Source organism: Phyllobates terribilis, unplaced genomic scaffold (assembly GCF_046119375.1).
Source record: "Phyllobates terribilis strain yellow unplaced genomic scaffold, ASM4611937v1 Scaffold_1__5_contigs__length_1240528914, whole genome shotgun sequence".
NCBI lineage: Eukaryota > Metazoa > Chordata > Amphibia > Anura > Dendrobatidae > Phyllobates > Phyllobates terribilis.
In genome coordinates this window covers 473,426,729-473,447,036 of record NW_027362761.1, presented here as the reverse complement: position 1 = coordinate 473,447,036, position 20,308 = coordinate 473,426,729, and the positions used below count along the sequence as shown (strand labels likewise).

The window sequence follows — 20,308 nt, the reverse complement described above, 5'->3', positions numbered from 1 at the left end:
GAAATAAAAAAGGAAAAAATACCGTCCTGTCACAGGAGAAATCTCTCCGTGTGTCATACATATAGATATTTTTTGTAGATCTTCTTTATGATTATAGAGTGAAAATATATTGGCATTTTTTCTTCAGATTTTTTTCCCTCAAAGCTTTTTGGTTACAGCACTCATTGTTTCAAATAATATATATTACGTGGCATTTTTAGGATAAAATAATTACAAGGAAGTTTTCCGATTTGTCCATAGACGTCTGCAATTTATATCAGTTGCACTTTTTAATACAGATGCGTCCTTTTAAAAAAGGTGGCATGTTATTTTTTTTTACATTGGGAGTATGACCATTTGAATACAACTGTTTGGGATACATTTGTATAATTGTGGACTATACATTCGGACATCTTTAGACTTCTTGGGAGCACAAACATGATGTGCCCGGAGATATTAGTAAGTCTTAGCTCACATATACTTTTGTGGATTCCATTTATAGCAGAGTCCAGAGCATGGTGCTATATCTATCAGATGGTTGACGTTCTTAACAGTGGTTGACGTTCCTCAGGATTGGTGCTGTCCATGTTGTAAGCTTCATCATCTTCACCAATTGCTCTTCTCAAGTAATCTGTTGTACCCATCCCCCCCACACTGACTGCAGGGAGGTGAAAGCTACAAGAGGTGTTTGTAATCACACATAGTCACATGTGGTTGTCCTGAGGAAGGAGTCAGATGGACTCTGACATGTGTTGACATTAAACCACTTTTTCCTGAGATCTCTTGGATTGTATTCAAAATCAGCAGCACGTATCAAAATCCACCCTACCCCCGTATTTCTCTGAAAACATTCGTGGATATTGCAGCAGCTGACATTTGCGCCTCATTAATGGTTGTTTCGCACACAGCCTTTTCAGGTGAGGTTAAGCTTTTTTCATCATCACTAATTTTCTTGGATAAGACCCTATTGCGCTTTGCGTTTCTTTTATCTAATACAACACAGTAGCTGCAGAGATCAGGTGCTGTCTGTCATAACATCAGAAAGCATGTTCTTCTGACTTTCTGGGGTGTGTTCCTTTTTTCCACTGCATGATGCATGTTGCTTATAATTGGTCAATGTCATGCAGGAGAAAAAGTACACACCCCAGAGACAAATCTCTAGTAACGCCCCCATGGATTTATAAATGATAACTTAAACTTTGCAATTTAATATCGCCGCAACGCAGAGGAGAAATTCAAAAACTAAAAAAGACCTCTGCTCTGCAGCCACTATACCATGATGTGGCCAGTTTGTGAAAGGTCCTCCTTAAAGGCTTTTGAGTCCACTGATTACAGTGGGAATTGCCGGCTATTAATGGTGGCCTCCCAACTCTCCCCTGTCAAATAATGAAGTAGTTTAAATTCAGATGCCGATTCCTTTTTTTTCCTCCCTGGAGATAAGCTGCTACTAGAGATGTCTTGCAGCTACTTACTCTGCTCTCCTCATTAAGAAAACATATACACATGACCAAACCAAATGTTGAAGTGTATGGCAGGTCTGATGAGATACCAGGCGAGAAAACAAGCATTTGCCTCATAGGCAGCTAAGGTGTATGGGCATCTTAAGAATGACATTACATATACATGTGGAGCCAATGTCTTATTTCATTGTAGATTCATTAAAAGTAAAGCAGTACTATCTGTGCTTGTTATTTAGGAGTTAACTGATAGATTTCTTTCTTTCTCCCCAGCAAAGCAATCAAGTTACACATACAAGAAGGGTAGTCCACTTATGGTCATATAACAAAGCCTTTTTCACAAGTATTTAAGTAGGGAATACGGGTTGGGTCTTTATTTGTAGCAGTTTCGCTAATGTTTTTTAATGGTGTATTGTCATCTTACAAATTAATGGCATAACCACACAATATACCATCAATGTTTGATAGGTGTGAATACAAGAGATGTATCTTATCTCCAGAACGGAAGACAAGGATATCTTTTTATTCTAGCTGTAAGAATTTATTTGCAGATGAATCTCATAGAGTTTAATGACTATGCAGCTATCAAAATCATGTATGATGCTAAAACCGTTATTCCTCATCCGCTCACTTTCATATTGGGAGGTGATTGGGGACAGTAACATCACATCTAGTGATAAACGACCGGATGTAAACGTGGTTCACAGGTATGTTTCTACCCAATTCTAATGACTAAGACAGATACAAAATGCTGCAGCATTGCGCCAAACAGCTTAGGAATGATCCAGGCACAGAGAATAGAGTCAAGGGGGCGGCTCTGCCTAGGCTTTTCTGTTTGTGTATAGGGAGAGACTTGCCAATCAAGCCCATTCTAATTCCTTCTGCCAATTCCTGGCTTATTTTCAAAGTTTGTGAGTTACGATGTAGATTAAATAAAAGTTGTTGTTTTTTTTATTATGGTTCTATTGCTTACTCCTATACGCTATAAGGAGTATAAAAGGTTGCGGATAGCCATCCATAGAATATATGCTTATATTCAGCCGATATTGAATATACTTGGACTTATGAGCTCTTTAACTGGGTTCATGAAGTGCTCATTTTATTATCCAAATTATATATCCATTCTGACTTTGATTTTTACAGTAAGTACATCAGCATCATCTGGTGTAAGAGGTCTAGCTAATAATATATTCAGTTTGTGTTGTGAAATCTGGTGACAAATCCACTTCAAAGGGAAACTTTCTGCATCTTTTACCCCCCTCACACAATTTATATGTCTGTGTAGCTTTTTTGAAATATACGACAGTCTATACCGGTCCCCCCAAAGTGCAGCTTCTGTTGTGAGAAATCACCTTTTGAAGATACAAATGATTCCAGAAGTGCATTGGGGTGTGACGATGCACTGCAAGCTCCTCAGCCTCCCTCTGTACTCCCCATCTACTTCCACCTTCCTCTGGTTGACTGACTGGTCGTTGGCTCTGTTGTATGACCTTAGTAATTTATGACAAGTACAATAACAGTTGAAAGAATTGTCATTGATTGTTAACAAAGCTTTAGTACCTTAAAATGCTCTTGTTAGCCAGGTCCCTATTTACATTTTTATCGAGCTACTCGAAAGTTTACTAAGTTTCTCCAGCAAAACTAGTTACATTTATTTAGCCATTTCCTGGAAATCGAATATGACTATCATCTACATCTATAGGACAGTATTTTCTGTCTGCTCTGTTATTATGCTGTAGTAATTGGCACAGATGTCTGGGTGAAGAAAGCGATCACAATATTGAAGGGGTTTTCCAGGCTGAAAAGCTCACTCAGTGCGCACACTGTCAGGACTTGCGTGTATTTGCAGCACGAATGGGCTGCCACATGACCACGCGTATGCTATTTTCTTATTTGCGGGCACATGGCGCTCTCAATGAAACATTTAGAGAAGCGGCTGAGACTCTAGTTGTCATGTGACCGTAAGTATGCAAATGACTCAATGTGACTGTCCACCAACCCTGCAAATACGTGGGAGTCGTGACAGTGTGAGCATTGCACACTGTCTCGACTGGACAATCTGCAGTCACACAGACTTTTCTTTTCAGCTAAAGAAACCCCTTTTAACAAATTCAAGATGTAAAAGTAGAAAATAAGTTATAAAACTACCTTAAAGTATTGCAGCTTTGAATATTTAGAAATTATCAAAATTAAAATGCAAAATCTTAAAGGTGACAACTTTTTCTTGGATAAAAAAATAAAGTTCTTTAGGTAAAATAAACATAATTTAGAAAGTAGATGATCTCTACCAGTAGTGTTGGAGCCTCTTCGTCTGCCCTTTGTTTATTTGTGTGATATTCAATACCGAGAAGTAGAAATGTTCCCATCAGTTCTCTGTCGCTTGAAAACACTTAAGGGTCAAATTGCAAGATGCAAAACAAGATGTGTTTGTAAACTTGACGAAAAAGTCTTCTGTAGCCGACAATATGGAGGGTTCCAGCTTTTAAGTACCCCTATAGCTCTGTGTCAAGTCTGTGATTAGCCTACACGTTTTTAAAGTGTATAAAATGACCATCTCTGATCATCTTGTGGACACAATTTTGTACCTTTGAGCAAAATCGACGATGTAATTTTCCTCTTCTTGGGCTATTGGGCTTCAGAAGGAAGAAGGATTTTCCTTTCCAATGAGAACACTGCATGGATAAGAAGAATACAAGTCCTGCCAGTCCTGTAACCGGGATTAATGATCATTATGGATGACTAGTGTAACATAGACTATCATGTAGAGTGCTTGAGAAAGTTGAGCTGTGGAAAGAATTGTGTTGCATTTGACACAAGGCTCTGTGGATCTGTTCTACCAATGAAAAAGAAAACTACAGCACCCAGATCTGTGGAGTCGGAAAGCTAAACTTATGGCTGCTCTGATTTTCCACACTCCTACTCGGACTACTTCATAAATGGCCCATAGATCATTTGTAGTAACACATTTACTTGGTAAAATGGTAAATAGGAGCCTAAGATTAATAGAACACAATTTCTAAATCTTTCTAATTACCAGTGAATGTAAATGTAGTTATTCAAAATGAATAATATTTAGTTCTTTTATATTGAGTTGGAGATGGTATTTTGACAAATTCCGATTTCTGCAAAAACAAGCTCAGACACTAGGTGTAAGTTTTGGAAATTGGAGTAGGTTAGACTTGTCTTATGCTCACTGGTTAATTAAGCTTTTCTTTGTTTTGCCTTTACATAATATGTTATTCCAACTTAAAGGGGTTGTCCACTACTTTATAACCTACCACCATCAGTCCTAACAGCTGTAGACCAGCATATTTGTAATAGTCATTATAGTGCATGCTTCTAAGCCAGCATCTTGCTGCCGGACATGTGATATAATGGTTTCTTCCAGTGACTTTCCTTCCAATTTGCCTCTCTTCCGACCTCTGAATTCACTGGATTGTCACCAACTCTTCACAGATCCTTGTCCTGAGGGAGCGTGGTGATGATGTGTAAGAATCCTGAGCCCTGAAGAGGGTTACATAGAATAGAGGAAAAAATTGTAGAAACACATTGAATCACGTGATCGTCAGCGAGATGCCGGCTTAGACAATTACAGATACGCTTGACTGCTGGTTATAAAATACTGTACAACCCCTTTAAAAGAAAACAAAAAGGATCTCTCATTATAGGAAAGTTAGACAACGATGGTCTGTTTATCCCAGAATCTTCATTTTCAAGAAATGAACTGATATTTTAACAGCTCGAGACTACTACTGTGGTGAAATGTAGTGTATGCGATAGTCTGAAAATGATCTATCTATTATCCATCCATCCATCCATCAGCAGATGTTTATTGACTGCCCAACAATCCGTTGTTCTATATTGAAAACTTTTATCAACTAGTTACTTGCACAGATCAGTTTACATTGATGTAAGTCTGATTGTATAGAAATTGGACAGAAATTTTTACATTGAAGGGGACCTTTATACTAGACTCTTTATGAACAACTTGTGGTTTATGGTTAGTCTGTGAAGATTGTCATAAGCCCTAAGTTAAGACAGCAATTCATAGATCTGTGCTGTGATCTGTTGCATTGTCTTTGCTTCTGATAAGATGAAATATGTCAATTGGCGTGAACGATTGAAGGTGGCCATAAACATTAGATAGCTGTCGGCTGAATGATGCTTCTGACGATCGTTCGGTTGACACCCATCTCCGCTGACTCTCCCATACACAGGATCGCTCGTTCTGCCGAGCTCCCCTGTGTTCTTTATGAGAACGCTGCCGACTGACACTTCAGCCGGTGGGTTATCTCCGAGAGAAAAATGTGACAGTCCAAAATTGGATATGCACGATCAACGTCTCTCCCAATGATCAGTCAGCCGGTGTCCCCATATACTTTAGTCTTATGTGTATGGGCACCTTTATCTTCGACAATTTAAAAAGAAAAGTTGGGCAACATGAATCAGTTGCTGGTTGCACAATTGCATCAAGGGACGGTATGTCTTTCGTTAAACCGCTGATTTTGAAAAGCCAGGACAGTAAGGAGAGACCGGAGTAGTCCAGCAATGCCCCCAGTCGGCTTCCCCTCTTCCCACTCCAATTGATTGACAAGTCTTTTCAATGTGTGTACATAGGGAGAGACCTGTCAATCAACTGGAGCAGTTCGGGGACCTGTCTTGGACTATTCACGTCTCTACCTATGGATCCGGACAGCATTTCAGAAAAAGACATACTTGGCTTCAGTCGGGCAGCCAGGCTCTGATTCCTGGTGCTTGTGATTGAGGCAGCATGAATCTAATCACATGTTACCTTTAAGGTTAAAAGAACTGTATACATTAAGTGTAATCTGTAATGTTAACCATGGCTAGTAATCTGCAGAGCAAGATCTTAGCAGAATAAAATATATTTTTGTGGGAGAATAGTTCCAGGGGGTTGTTCTGCACTGCTCACATACAGGACTGCTAGTACAACCGACAGGTCCTCCTTATGGCAACCTGTGCACTAATCTTTACATAATCATAGTCTCCCACTCCCGTCCTAGACATATTCCCAGGAGTCCAGAAGACTAAGATGGGACGATGGGTGACTACGGAAATGAAACTAATGAATTTGGTTTGGTTGTAAGGAGTGAAAGTTTTTTTTATGTGATCTATTATTTTGACTGCTATTAATTTAGTGTTTTTTCAACTTCTAGCATGCCTTCCCATACAGATGAAAGTGTAACAGGATACTCCTCACAGGGGCTCATTAATCACATCTGGTTGTATTAGGTCTGACAAATACCCAGGGGGGTGACCTTCTTTTGTCCTTTTCCCAGTAGCTCCTGTAACTTCATTCTATATATCTTTTACATGTACTTATTTTATGTTTATAGTTCAACATGGAGAGAAAAGTGAGGAAAATTACAATTGCATCGAAACCAGAAGCTACGTACTTTCTCCAGATTGGATGGGAGAGAGAATTAGACGGTGGATTTAATGTCACGCTCTGTGATGGACGTGACGCATGGATCGGTGAAGGTAAATTCAGAACAATGTTGTAAAGCAGTTCTCTTGTGTGAAGACTTTCCATATCTTTCTTACAACATTTTTTACATCATTCTCCATGATTCACAGATACTGAAACCCCACTCACATATATTGTACTTTACTTTAATGAAGTTTTTTAGTCCTGAATTTTCACTGGAAATCCCCAGAAAATCTGCCACATTAGGACGCCACCAAACACAGGCAGCAGCAAAATTCTTGCACATCCGACCATATGGGACTTACTGGTGTACCATTCAGTTGGTGTGCGACCACTCATAAATCACCTCCTCGTGCCAAAAGTCAGGATAGCATTAATGTACACTTTTGTTTCGGACATTTGACTTCTGGAGCAGAGAACATCAGTAAGGTCTGTTTCCCCAATCCTGTTTTCCCCCAACAGTAAGGCATGTTTCCCCCACCCTAATATTTCCAGTACTGGAAAAAACAGTACCGGAGATATGTTTCGTATGAAACTGTGTATGATATGTGTGGCAACTGTGTGCCGCATCAGGATCACACATACTGGCGCCTGGGAATCAGTGTTCTTGCTGTTCTCAGGCACCGAGTGCTGTAGGCAGCTCTCATCATTGTCCCCTGCTTGTGCTGCAATCATCGCGAGCAAGGGACAATGTTGAGAGAAGTATTTTGCTCCCGATATCTGCAAAACCTGTAAAAATAAGAATAAAATAAATAAAAATCATTATACTCACCTGGCTTGAGGCGACCGCACATGCTAAGGAGCAGAGGAGAAAGATGCGCTGCAGCGAGTGGGCCCCTGACCTGCGCTGAGCTCACTGAGGAGTGTCCTGTCACTCACTCAGCTCAGCGCCGTTCAGGGGCCCGCTCGCTGCAGTGAGTCATTCTCCTCTGCTTCTCAGCTTGTGCAGTCTCCTCAAGCCAGGTGAGTATAATGATTTTTTTTTATCTTATTCTTATTTTTACAGTTTTTGTAGACATTGGAAGCAGAATACTACTCTCATCATTGTCCCCTGCTGTCACCGAGGTGGTTGGCCTTGGAAATATAAAGTCTGTACCAGTAAAACTAGATTGAGAGAGTTTTAATATGACTGGAGTTTGGGTTCAGGATTTAGGAGCAACCAAAAGAGGATGGTTGTGAAAGGTCGTTCCCATGATCCAACCAAGGGCTTACAGGCATAATAACATGCAGCTGGGTTAGCACAGCAGAGTGGAGTTGTGCTGGAACTGAACAGAGGTGTGTTTGCTTGGTAAACGCTTTTAAACTGCTTGAGCTGCTACAGCCTGGAATCCAGAGACTAGTGAGGCTGCTACACTTACTTTGTTTCATTGTGCCTGAAGAAAGGACTGTTTATGTTAATCATTTGTACTAGAGAAAAGCTTTTTGTAGCTGTAAAGTTTATGATGGACAATAAATTTTATGTTGTTCTGATATAAAAACCCTGTGCCGGTCCATATCCAAGCGGTTACCCGACAGCTGAAACCTTACAATAGACTATGAGATAAGGCTGTGTACTGTACTGCTGTAGTTTGCTTTAGTATTTACTCAAACCTAAACCAAGTTTCTTTCAACCAGAAATGGCGGTTGAGCTATGTTCACACTCAGGTTTTTTTGCAGCTTTTTCTTGATGTGGATTAAATGTGTGATTTGTCTACAGTACATGTTTAATAAAGTTATTTTTTTTTTACAAAAGGCACTGCTAAACCTGTTTACTGCATTTTTCTATGGCTGAAAAATTCTGAAAGAATTGACAAGCTGCATATTTCAAAAACGTTGTGGTTCTCAAATTCAGTCAGGAAAATAAAGACAAGCGTGTGCATGAGATTTCTGTTGATACTATAAAAAGCTGCTTCTTATTTTCATAAAAAAGCTGCATGTGAACATAAACTAAATGTTCAGCAAGTGGAGTTTTTCCCATGGTAATAAAGATCAAATTTTGAACAAACATAGAGGAAAAGGAGGGTCAGCTCATTGGGCCGGCATTGGAGATAACCTTGCTGGGTCATTTGCTTGGAAAGTGTCTTCAATAATTGTAAAAAGGAATAAATCCAACACAAACAATCTCATTGGTTAAAACAGTGATCTTTAGTCCTTCATATTAAAACACACATTTCAATGCTAGAAAAGATATTTAAGAAAAGCGTGTCCTTAATTGTTACATGAAATACAAGATATCAAAAATCCTCTTATTACATCCTTTAAATTCACATGGTGAGGGTTAGCCAATAGGAGACGTATAGATGTGAGATAGTGAGAGTTTTTAGGTCTAAGGGAAGGGGAGATCATTAATGGACGTTTTTAAATCGGAATCATGGTAGATATTTTACCTATAATCTAAAACCCTCATTAGGATTAAGGATGTTGTTTATTATTATTATAAGACTTGTCTCCTTTAGGAATATATATTTTTTTTACTTAAATGCATATATTTGTTGCTAAACCTCATTCAGCTTCATTCAAACACTTGCACTATTTTGCTTTTACAGGCTCTTTGTTTCCCAGCACAATCAACTTTGATGTGGTCTGTGGTTATAAAACAGCTGTAAGGAGCTCAGGAAAAGACGGATAAAAGAGTTACAAACTCCCATTAGTCATCAGAATGTCTTTATTGAAGAATTCTCGGTTTTCCCATTTCATAGCCAGCAACACATAGTCTATATAAGGCAAACAGTGTAACGTTTTTATCAAAGCCCCTTAACAAATATGATTTTTAGCCAAATATGCATACATATAAAGGGAATCTATCAACAGGATTTTGCTAACCCATCTGAGAGCAGCATGATGTAGGGGCACAGACTCTGATTCCAGCTGTGTATCACTTATTGGGCTATTTGCTGCTGTTTTGATAAAATGTCTGCTTTCTTCTGCAGATCTAGCAGTTCTCTGAAGGCTGAGCTCTTTATAACTCCGCCCTCACCACTGATTGGCAGCTTTCTTTATACTCTGTGCATAGGCAGAAAGCAGCCAATCAGTGGTGAGGTTGTGGTTGGACTGCCTGGCAGCAGGTTTACTAATCCTCTAGTGATGTCCTCCTGCTGATAAAATGGTGATTTTATAAAAATTACAACAAGCAGCCCAGTAATTGTCACATCACTGGAGTCAGGGTCTCTGTCTCTACATTATGCTGCTATCAGATTAGGTGGCGATAACCTGGTGACAGATTCCCTTTAAGTAAGAAAAAAATGTCCCCCAAGGCGAAGAATGAAATTCTGATGCTATTGAGATTATATACAGTACATCTATTGGCTAACCGTGAACATGAGAATTTTCAAGATGTGACATAAAAGGATTTTTATTATCTTGTATGTTATGCTTCGATTAAGGGCACTAGTAAGAAACATGTATGCTTTTATATATTCTTGCTAGTGGTGTGGTAATGCGTCCTAATATGAAGGAATAAAGATCACTGGTTTAACTGGTTGTACCTTGCTGACCTTTACCAAACTTCTACTTTTGGGATCCACAGTATCCACTAATTGAAAAAATGAATATATTCAGCACCAAGGATCCCGCAGATAACCAGCGTGTTACTTCTTGGCCTGCTCTGTGAATTGTGCATCACTATTACAGCTCAGTGGAGACTTTGCATCTCATAACTGAGTGTGCAGTGTGCAACACATCTCCTTCACATAGAGTTGATCAGGTTGTTGATTGTGGTCTGTGGAATGTTGGTCCACTCCTCTGCTATGGCTGTGCGAAGTTGCTGGATATTGGTAGGAAGGTCTTATACGCCAATCCAGAGCATCCCAAACACGTTCAATGGGTGACATGTCCGGTGAATATGCTGGCCATGCAAGAACTTCGCACAGCCATTGAAGATGAATGGACCAACATCCCTCAGGTCACAATCAACAAACTGATTTCATGAAAAATGGAAGCAAAAACAACAGTGCTGCGTTTATATTTTTGTTCAGTATATATCATGGGTGTTTCATGTAAGAAGATGCACAGTGCGTTGATGAAGTCAAGGCAAGGCCTTAGCATTGTTATACCATAAGTTTACACAAAGTGATAAATCTGACATTTTATGGAAGAGCATGTTGCTGTTGAACAGCAGCTACACTATGGTGGTTGTTTAGAGGAAATGATTGACAAGTTAAAACCCAGAAGATAAGGCTGCCTGAAGTGGAAAAATGAAACGTCATTGTGCTTCTTCTTAGCATGACGTCCATTACTTGATGGCTCTCATAAACTATTATTACTATAAGCTGTCTTTTCTGGTAGTGGTTAATGCTTGCTTGAGCTAGACTGCATGCAGTGATTGTAAGATGTCTTGGATATACAGTGGGGAAAATAAGTATTTGATACGCTGCCGATTTTGCAAGTTTTCCCACCTACAAAGAATGGAGAGGTCTGTAATTTTTATTGGTGGTACACTTCAACTGTAAGAGAATCTTTAAAAAAAAAATCCTTAAAATCACATTGTATGATTTTTACATACTTAATTTTTATTTTATTGCATGAAATAAGTATTTGATACAATAGACAAACATAACTTAATATTTGGTACAGAAACCTCTGTTTGCAATTACAGCGGTCAGATGTTTCCTGTAGTTCTTGACCAAGTTTGCACACACTGCAGCAGGGATTTTGGCCCCCTCCTCTTCTCCAGATCTTTCAGGTTTCGGGGCAGTCGTTGGGCAGCATTGAGTTTCAGCTCCCTCCAAAGATTTTCTATTGGGTTCAGGTCTGGAGACTGGCTCGGCCACTTGAGGACCTTGAAATTCTTCTTACGCAGCCACTCCTTGGTTACTCTAGCTGTGTGTTTCGGGTCATTTTCATGCTGGAAGACCCAGCCACGAACCCTCTTCAATGCTCTTACTGAAGGAAGGAGCTTGTTGGCCAAAATCTCGCAATACATGACCCCATCCATCCTCCCTTCAATACGATGCAGTCATCCTGTCCCTTTTGCTTAAAAGCACCCCCAAAATATGATGTTTCCCCCACCATGCTTCATGGTTGGGACAGTGTTCTTGGGGTTGCATTCGTTCTTCTTCTTCCTCCAAACACGGCGAATGAGTTGATACCAAAAAGTTCTATTTTGGTCTCATCTGACCACATGACCTTCTCCTGTGCCTCCTCTGGATCATGCAGATGGTCATTGGCAAACTTCAAATGGGCCTAGACATGTGCTGGCGTGAGCAGGTGGACCTTGCGTGCCCTGCAGGATTTTAATCCATGACGGCATAGTGTGTTACTAATGGTATTGTTTGAGACTGTGTTCCCAGGTCTCTTCAGGTCATTGGTCAGGTCTTCCCATGTAGTTCTGGGCTGATTCCCGACCTTTCTCAGAATCATCCTTACCCCACAAGGGAAGATCTTGAATGGAGCACCAGACCGAGGAAGATTGACAGTCATCTTGTGTTTCTTTCATTTTCTAATAATTGCGCCAAAAGTTGTTGCCTTCTCACAAAGCTGCTTGCCTATTGTCGTGTAGCACATCACAGCTTTGTGCAGGTCTACAATTTTGTCCCTGGTGTCCTTAGACAGCTCTTTGGTCTTGGCCATGGTGGAGAGTGTAGCGCTGGCGTCCCTGCCCTCTGCTAGGCAGGGACGCTGCTCCCCTCACCGCTCTGCTCCGTGCCCGGCGTCCTCTCCCCGCTCTGCTGTCAGCGCGCGCTCCTTCCCGGCGTCCTCCTCCCGCTCTGCTCTCAGCGCGCGCTCCTTCCCGGCCCCTGTGCTTAGGGCGCGCGCGCGCTCCCCTCCTCTTAAAGGGGCCGCGCGCGCCGTCCTAAGGAGTCCCCGGCCAATGGCCGGAGGACTTCATCATATATAAGGCACCTCCTCCAAAATGGAGGTGCCCGAGCAATGTTGTTTGCACCTGTGTCTCACCTGTGCTTCAGCCCTCAGGTCCCGTTGCCAGTTACCTGCCAGTTACCTGCCAGTTACCTGCCAGTTACCTGCCAGTTACCTGCCAGTTTCCTGCCAGTTTCCTGCTAGTTACCTGCCTGATTCCTGCCTGAATACTTGTTACCTGCCTGCCTGCCTGAGGTCCGACGGTCTGCCTTACAACTCCGGTCAGTCTGTCTAAGGACCAACTTGTCCGCTCACCTGGGAGCGCACATCAGCTACCTGCCTGCTTGCCTGAGGTCCGACGGTCTGCCTTACAACTCCGGTCAGTCTGTCTATGGACCAGCTTGCCCGCTCACCTGGGAGCGCTTCTCCGCTACCTGCCTGCTTGCCAGCCCGGAGGCTCCGTTGTCACGTGCTGTGACCACCAGCTATCTCAGAGACTCTTGCCCGCTCACCTGGGAGCGCATCTCCGTTACCTGCCTGCTTGCCAGCCCGGAGGTCCCGTTGTCACGTGCGGTGACCACCAGCTATTCCAGAGACTCTTGCCCGCTCACCTGGGAGCGCTTCTCCGTTTCCTACCTGCCTGCCAGCCCGGAGGTTCCGCCGTCACGTGCCGTGACCACCTGCTATTCCAGAGACTCTCGCTTGCTCACCTGGGAGCACACATCTACCATCTGCCTGCTAGCCTACCCGGAGGCTCTGCCATCACAGGTCGTACCTACCCCTTACCCAGAGACTGCCCTGATCACTTGCCGTAACTCCCTGTCCGTTCACCCAGAGACTGCCACCCGCTCCCTTACAAGGGCCGCCCCCTTGTATAGTAGCTCAGAGGTTCCGCCTCCCGGACCCGTTACAGTTTGCTCGGGCCATGGAACCCGGTGGCACCCAAGCTCCCTCGCTCTCGGACCTCTGTCTTGAACTGTCCCGTCAGAGGTCCCAACAGGAGGCCATCCTGGGTCACCTGCGGAATGTTAATACTCGCCTGAACACTCTGTCTGATCCACCAACAACCTCCGCCAGTGCCATATCTTGCAATCCGGCAGCTCCGCTGCCCACTAATACTATGGTATCCTACCCCGGACCCCGGCTCTCTGCACCTCCTCGCTTCGGAGGCGACCCCGTCCAGGCTCGGGGCTTCATAAATCAGTGCACCCTGCACTTTGAACTTTTGTCCCATCAGTTTAATTCCGACCGGGCCAAAATTGCCTTTATCATGTCCCATCTCACCGGGGAGGCCCTGGCCTGGCTAAATCCTCTATGGGAGAGGGGAGACCCCCTGGTGTCCAACTTGCCTGCTTTTCTCTCGGCTTTCCGGAAAGTCTTCGACGAACCCGGACGGAAGACCTCATCCGCATCCTCTCTGCTACGCCTCCGTCAGGAGGGTCTCACCGTGGGCCAATATGCCATACGGTTCCGCACCCTTGCCTCGGAGCTGGCCTGGGATAACGACGCTCTGGTATCCGTCTTCTGGGAGGGTCTGTCCGGTCGTATTAAAGATGAACTTGCTGGTCGGGACATTCCTACCTCTCTCGATGATCTAATAACCCTTGCCACCCGGATTGACCTACGGTTCCAGGAGCGTGCCAAAGAGGTCACCCGTGAGAGAAGGATTCCACGTTTAGCTCCTACTTTCCAGAAACCCGTCATTCCCTCCATCTCTCCCCAGGTACACTCTCCTGAGCCTATGCAGGTCGACCAGACCAAGATGGTCAAAACCCGTCAGGACTCACGCCGTGCCGAGGGGAGCTGCTTCTACTGTGGCAGTAAGGAGCACCGGATCCGTGCCTGCCCGGAGAGGTCGGGAAACGCCTGTGTCTAGGTTCGCTCAGAGAGGTCCACCTAGACAAGAATAAATCCTCTCCATCCCTGCTGTTGTCAGTTTCGATCATCTACGGGGAGAACCGTTATTTCGAACTAGCCCAACTTGACTCTGGAGCAGCCGGGAACCTTATTTCACAGTCCCTGGTTGAGAAATACCGCATCCCCACCAAACCTCTGGCTGTACCCTTGTCTGTCGCTGCCGTGGATGGGGGCCTCTTACCTCGCCCCATTCAACTCATCACCGAATCCATTACCCTGCAGGTGGGAATGCTGCATTCTGAAAGTATCTCCTTTCATGTTCTGCCTGGACTCTCTCACGCCCTCTTGCTAGGTCTGCCCTGGCTCCAGAGACATGCACCCGTGCTAGACTGGCAAACCGGAGAGGTCCTTCGCTGGGGACAAGACTGTCATAAAACCTGCCTGGTTCCCGTCCATCCCGTCCGTCCCTCTCCTACCCCAGCTAATCTACCTGGACTTCCGATTCCTTATTGGTCTTATGCAGATGTCTTTAATAAAAAGGAGGCAGAGACATTACCACCACATAGACCATACGACTGTCCCATCGATCTGCTACCCGGTACTACTCCTCCCCGTGGGCGTATCCTTTATCCGCTGCTGAGACCCGGTCAATGTCCGAATATATTGAGGAGAATCTAGCCAGAGGATTCATCCGGAAATCTACCTCCCCGGCGGGAGCAGGCTTCTTTTTCGTCAAAAAGAAGGACGGCTCTCTCCGTCCCTGTATAGACTATAGAGGCCTAAACCTGATCACGGTGAAGAATAAGTACCCCCTTCCGCTCATTCCAGAATTATTTGATCGCCTGAGGGGGGCTAGGATCTTCACCAAACTGGACCTTCGTGGGGCGTACAACCTGGTTCGTATTCGTCAGGGGGATGAATGGAAGACGGCATTCAACACCCGGGACGGCCACTATGAATACCTGGTAATGCCCTTTGGTCTCTGTAACGCTCCTGCCGTCTTTCAAGAGTTGGTCAATGACATCTTCCGGGACCTTCTCTACTCCTGCGTAGTGGTGTACCTGGACGACATCTTGGTCTTCTCTCCGGATCTCCAGACTCACCGGAGGGACGTTCGTCAGGTCCTGCTCAGGCTAAGGCAGAACCATCTCTACGCTAAATTTGAGAAGTGCCTCTTTGAGCAGACCTCGCTTCCGTTTCTGGGCTACATTATCTCTCAGACCGGCCTACAAATGGATCCTGAGAAACTGTCTGCCATCGAGAAATGGCCCCGACCGGAGGGGTTGAAGGCCATTCAGCGATTCCTGGGCTTCGCCAACTACTACCGCCTCTTCATACCACACTTCTCTTCCCGGACGGCCCCAATTTCTGCGCTCACCCGTAAAGGTACTAATCCCAAAGAGTGGCCACCCGAAGCAGAGGAGGCCTTTCTTTCCCTTAAACAGGCCTTCTCTTCCGCCCCGGTGCTGCATCGCCCAGATGGCAACAAACAGTTCTTCCTGGAAGTTGACGCCTCCTCCTCTGGAGCCGGAGCGGTACTTACTCAAAAATCATCTTCCGGGAGGATGGTAACTTGTGGCTTCTTCTCTAAACTCTTCTCCTCCTCTGAGCGCAACTATTCCACAGGAGACCGAGAGTTATTGGCCATCAAACTGGCATTGGAGGAGTGGCGTTACCTGCTCGAGGGGGCTCTTCACCCGGTAATAATTTACACTGACCACAAGAACTTGGCTTACCTCCAGCATGCCCAGAGACTTAACCCGCGCCAAGCCCAGTGGTCCTTGTTTTTTGCTCGTTTTGATTTTGTCCTTCATTTTCGCCCGGCTGACAAAAACGTCAAGGCGGACGCCTTGTCTCGGTCCTTTCTGGTGTCTGATCTCGAGGAGGATCCGAAACATATCATCGATCCCGCCAGAGTAATGCAGGTGGCTCCCGTGAGTCTAAATCGTCTTCCTCCTGGTAAGACGTTCGTACCAGTACCTGATCGGGAGAAGATCCTACACTGGGGTCATTCGTCTAAACTAGCTGGCAACGCCGGTCAGAAAAAGACCCTCCAGCTTATTACCCGGCACTACTGGTGGCCTAACCTGCACAAGGATGTAATAGACTTTGTTTCTGCCTGTGTGTCCTGCGCCCGCAACAAAGTCCCGAGACACCTGCCGGCCGGCCGCCTCCTACCTCTGCCAGTACCTGCTGCCCCCTGGCAGCATATAGCGATGGACTTCATTACTGATCTACCCGTCTCTGCCGGTTGTACGGTCATTTGGGTGGTCGCTGACCGCTTCTCCAAGATGGCTCACTTCATTCCTCTGCCAGGTCTTCCGTCTGCACCCGAGCTGGCTAAAGACTTTATCCGCCACATCTTCCGTCTTCATGGCCTGCCCCGTCACATCGTGTCGGATCGTGGGGTACAGTTCACTTCCCGTTTCTGGAGAGCCACTTGTAAATTGCTGGACGTCACCCTGGACTTCTCCTCCGCATACCACCCACAGTCTAATGGTCAAGTGGAGCGGATCAATCAGAACCTGACCAGTTACCTTCGGCACTTCGTTAATGCCCACCATTCCGACTGGGTGGATCTCCTGCCATGGGCCGAATTCTCGTACAACAATCACGAGAGCGAGTCTTCCTCCAAATCCCCGTTTTTTGTAGTCTACGGTCAGCATCCTCGGATCCCGTTTCCCGTCTCCACCTCGGCGGACAATCCGGCTGCGGAATCTCTTGTTAACAAATTTTCCTCCATATGGGAGAGTACCCGGTCCGCACTCCTTCTGTCTTCCGAGCGTATGAAAAGACACGCTGACAAAAAACGTCTGGACCCTCCTCAATTCCGCCCTGGGGATAAAGTCTGGCTCTCGTCCAAATATGTCCGGCTCAAGATCCCTTCCTATAAGTTAGGGCCTCGGTTCATCGGTCCACTGGAGGTCATCAGTCAGATCAACCCGGTGGCCTATAAATTGAAACTCCCGGCCAACTTACGGATCCCTAACTCCTTCCATGTGTCTCTCCTCAAACCTGTGGTGCTTAACTCTTTTTCCAAGTCTACAGGTACGCCTCCTGCTCCGGTTTCTGCTGAGGACGAGTTTGAGGTAGAGAACATTCTTGCCACCAAAAGGGTAAGAGGAAAGACCTTTTTTCTGGTAGATTGGAAGGGGTTTGGTCCTGAGGAGAGAACGTGGGAGCCCCGGGAGAACATCCATGCCCCTCTCATCCTAGCTAAATTTCTGTCTGGCCTAAAAAAGGGGGGGCCTAAAGGGGGGGGTACTGTAGCGCTGGCGTCCCTGCCCTCTGCTAGGCAGGGACGCTGCTCCCCTCACCGCTCTGCTCCGTGCCCGGCGTCCTCTCCCCGCTCTGCTGTCAGCGCGCGCTCCTTCCCGGCGTCCTCCTCCCGCTCTGCTCTCAGCGCGCGCTCCTTCCCGACCCCTGTGCTTAGGGCGCGCGCGCTCCCCTCCTCTTAAAGGGGCCGCGCGCGCCGTCCTAAGGAGTCCCCGGCCAATGGCCGGAGGACTTCATCATATATAAGGCACCTCCTCCAAAATGGAGGTGCCCGAGCAATGTTGTTTGCACCTGTGTCTCACCTGTGCTTCAGCCCTCAGGTCCCGTTGCCAGTTACCTGCCAGTTACCTGCCAGTTTCCTGCCAGTTTCCTGCTAGTTACCTGCCTGATTCCTGCCTGAATACTTGTTACCTGCCTGCCTGCCTGAGGTCCGACGGTCTGCCTTACAACTCCGGTCAGTCTGTCTAAGGACCAACTTGTCCGCTCACCTGGGAGCGCACATCAGCTACCTGCCTGCTTGCCTGAGGTCCGACGGTCTGCCTTACAACTCCGGTCAGTCTGTCTATGGACCAGCTTGCCCGCTCACCTGGGAGCGCTTCTCCGCTACCTGCCTGCTTGCCAGCCCCGAGGCTCCGTTGTCACGTGCTGTGACCACCAGCTATCTCAGAGACTCTTGCCCGCTCACCTGGGAGCGCTTCTCCGTTACCTGCCTGCTTGCCAGCCCGGAGGTCCCGTTGTCACGTGCGGTGACCACCAGCTATTCCAGAGACTCTTGCCCGCTCACCTGGGAGCGCTTCTCCGTTTCCTACCTGCCTGCCAGCCCGGAGGTTCCGCCGTCACGTGCCGTGACCACCTGCTATTCCAGAGACTCTCGCTTGCTCACCTGGGAGCACACATCTACCATCTGCCTGCTAGCCTACCCGGAGGCTCTGCCATCACAGGTCGTACCTACCCCTTACCCAGAGACTGCCCTGATCACTTGCCGTAACTCCCTGTCCGTTCACCCAGAGACTGCCACCCGCTCCCTTACAAGGGCCGCCCCCTTGTATAGTAGCTCAGAGGTTCCGCCTCCCGGACCCGTTACAGAGAGGTTGGAATGTGATTGATTGAGTGTGTGGACAGATGTCTTTTATACAGGTAACGAGTTCAAACAGGTGCAATTTATACAGGTAACGAGTGCAGAGTAGGAGGGCTTCTTAAAGAAAAACTAACAGATCAGTGAGAGCCAGAATTCTTGCTGGTTGGTAGGTGATCAAATACTTATTTCATGTAATAAAATACAATGTAATTATTTAAAAATCTTACAATGTGATTTTCTGTTTTTTATTTTTAGATTCTGTCTCTCACATGTGAAGTGTACCTACGATAAAAATTATAGCGCTCTCCATTCTTTGTAGGTGGGAAAACTTAAAAAATCAGCAGTGTATCAAATACTTATTTTCCTCACTGTAGAAGAGTCACAATATCTAAGAAGATCATGTCTGTCTCTCTACCTCCTGCTGGAAATTGCAAATATTTCTCTTTCCGGGTTGCAAATGATTTTTGCAGGAGAATCATGGCGCTTGGTGATATACGGTACATTGCAGTGCTTTTGTATTTTTCTCATCCGATTTAGAATATGATTGTGGTGACCACTGAGAAATAATAATTTCTGGGCCCCTTGTATTTACAACATTATGTGAAAAAAGCTATCCAAAATGTCACTGTATCCTAAGCCAAATGCCACATAGTCACACTGTGCTGCTTCATTGTATCTGGAGTACTTGTCACTAAATGTGCTTTTCTCTAAAAGTGACCAAGGAGGATTTGTCCAAGGAAGCTGCAGATATGGAGATGAATCATTCAAAGTACATGGAAGAGTTAAAAAAAGCCTTAATCACTGCTCCGCAGACTGGTAGCAGGTATAGCTTTGACCTTGTGAAGGATGAAGAAAACCCTGAAATGTATTGTTTTACATATGAGAAAACTTTAAACGCTATTTCGGTGAGTACAAAATCTGATAATACTATTAGTAGATAGCTAAGAATAGGTAGTCAACATATATAAAACAGTTTATTAAAGGAAACTAGTCGCCAGGTTTTTGCTATCTAATCTGAGAGCAGAGTGATGTAGGGGCAGAGACCCTAATTCCAGCGATGTATCACTAACTGAGATGCTTGCTGTAGTTTTGATAAAATCATTGTTTTATTAGCAGGAAATTATAACCAATGGACTAGTAACCCTGCTGCTGAGTAGTCCAACCACACCACCACCACTGATTGGCAGTTTTCTGCCTATGCACCGTGTACACAGAAACATATCACCTAATCTGATAGCAGCCTAATGTACAGACAGAGACACTGATTCTGTGATGTGTCACTTACTGTGCTTCTTGTTGTAATTGTGATAGAATCACCATTTTATCAGCAGGGGAATATCACTAGAGGACTAGTAAACCTGCTACCAGATAGTCCAACCACAACCTCACCACTGATTGGCAGATTTTTGTGTACACTGTGCATAGGCAGAAATCTGT

At 45.2% G+C, this 20,308-nt stretch overlaps 1 protein-coding gene across 5 annotated transcripts in view; it reads left to right on the top strand.

Annotated features, from left to right (window-relative positions):
- The window catches only part of XRCC4 (X-ray repair cross complementing 4), a 401,059-nt gene that overhangs the window by 96,920 nt on the left and 283,831 nt on the right, over nt 1-20,308 (top strand). For all 5 annotated transcript variants that reach the window (XM_073679117.1, XM_073679126.1, XM_073679107.1 and 2 more), the window contains exons 2-3: nt 6,794-6,938; nt 19,586-19,776. In XM_073679117.1, the coding sequence (XP_073535218.1) occupies nt 6,800-6,938; nt 19,586-19,776 (330 nt within the window). In that variant the 5' untranslated portion in view covers nt 6,794-6,799. The remainder of the gene's footprint in view (nt 1-6,793; nt 6,939-19,585; nt 19,777-20,308) is intronic.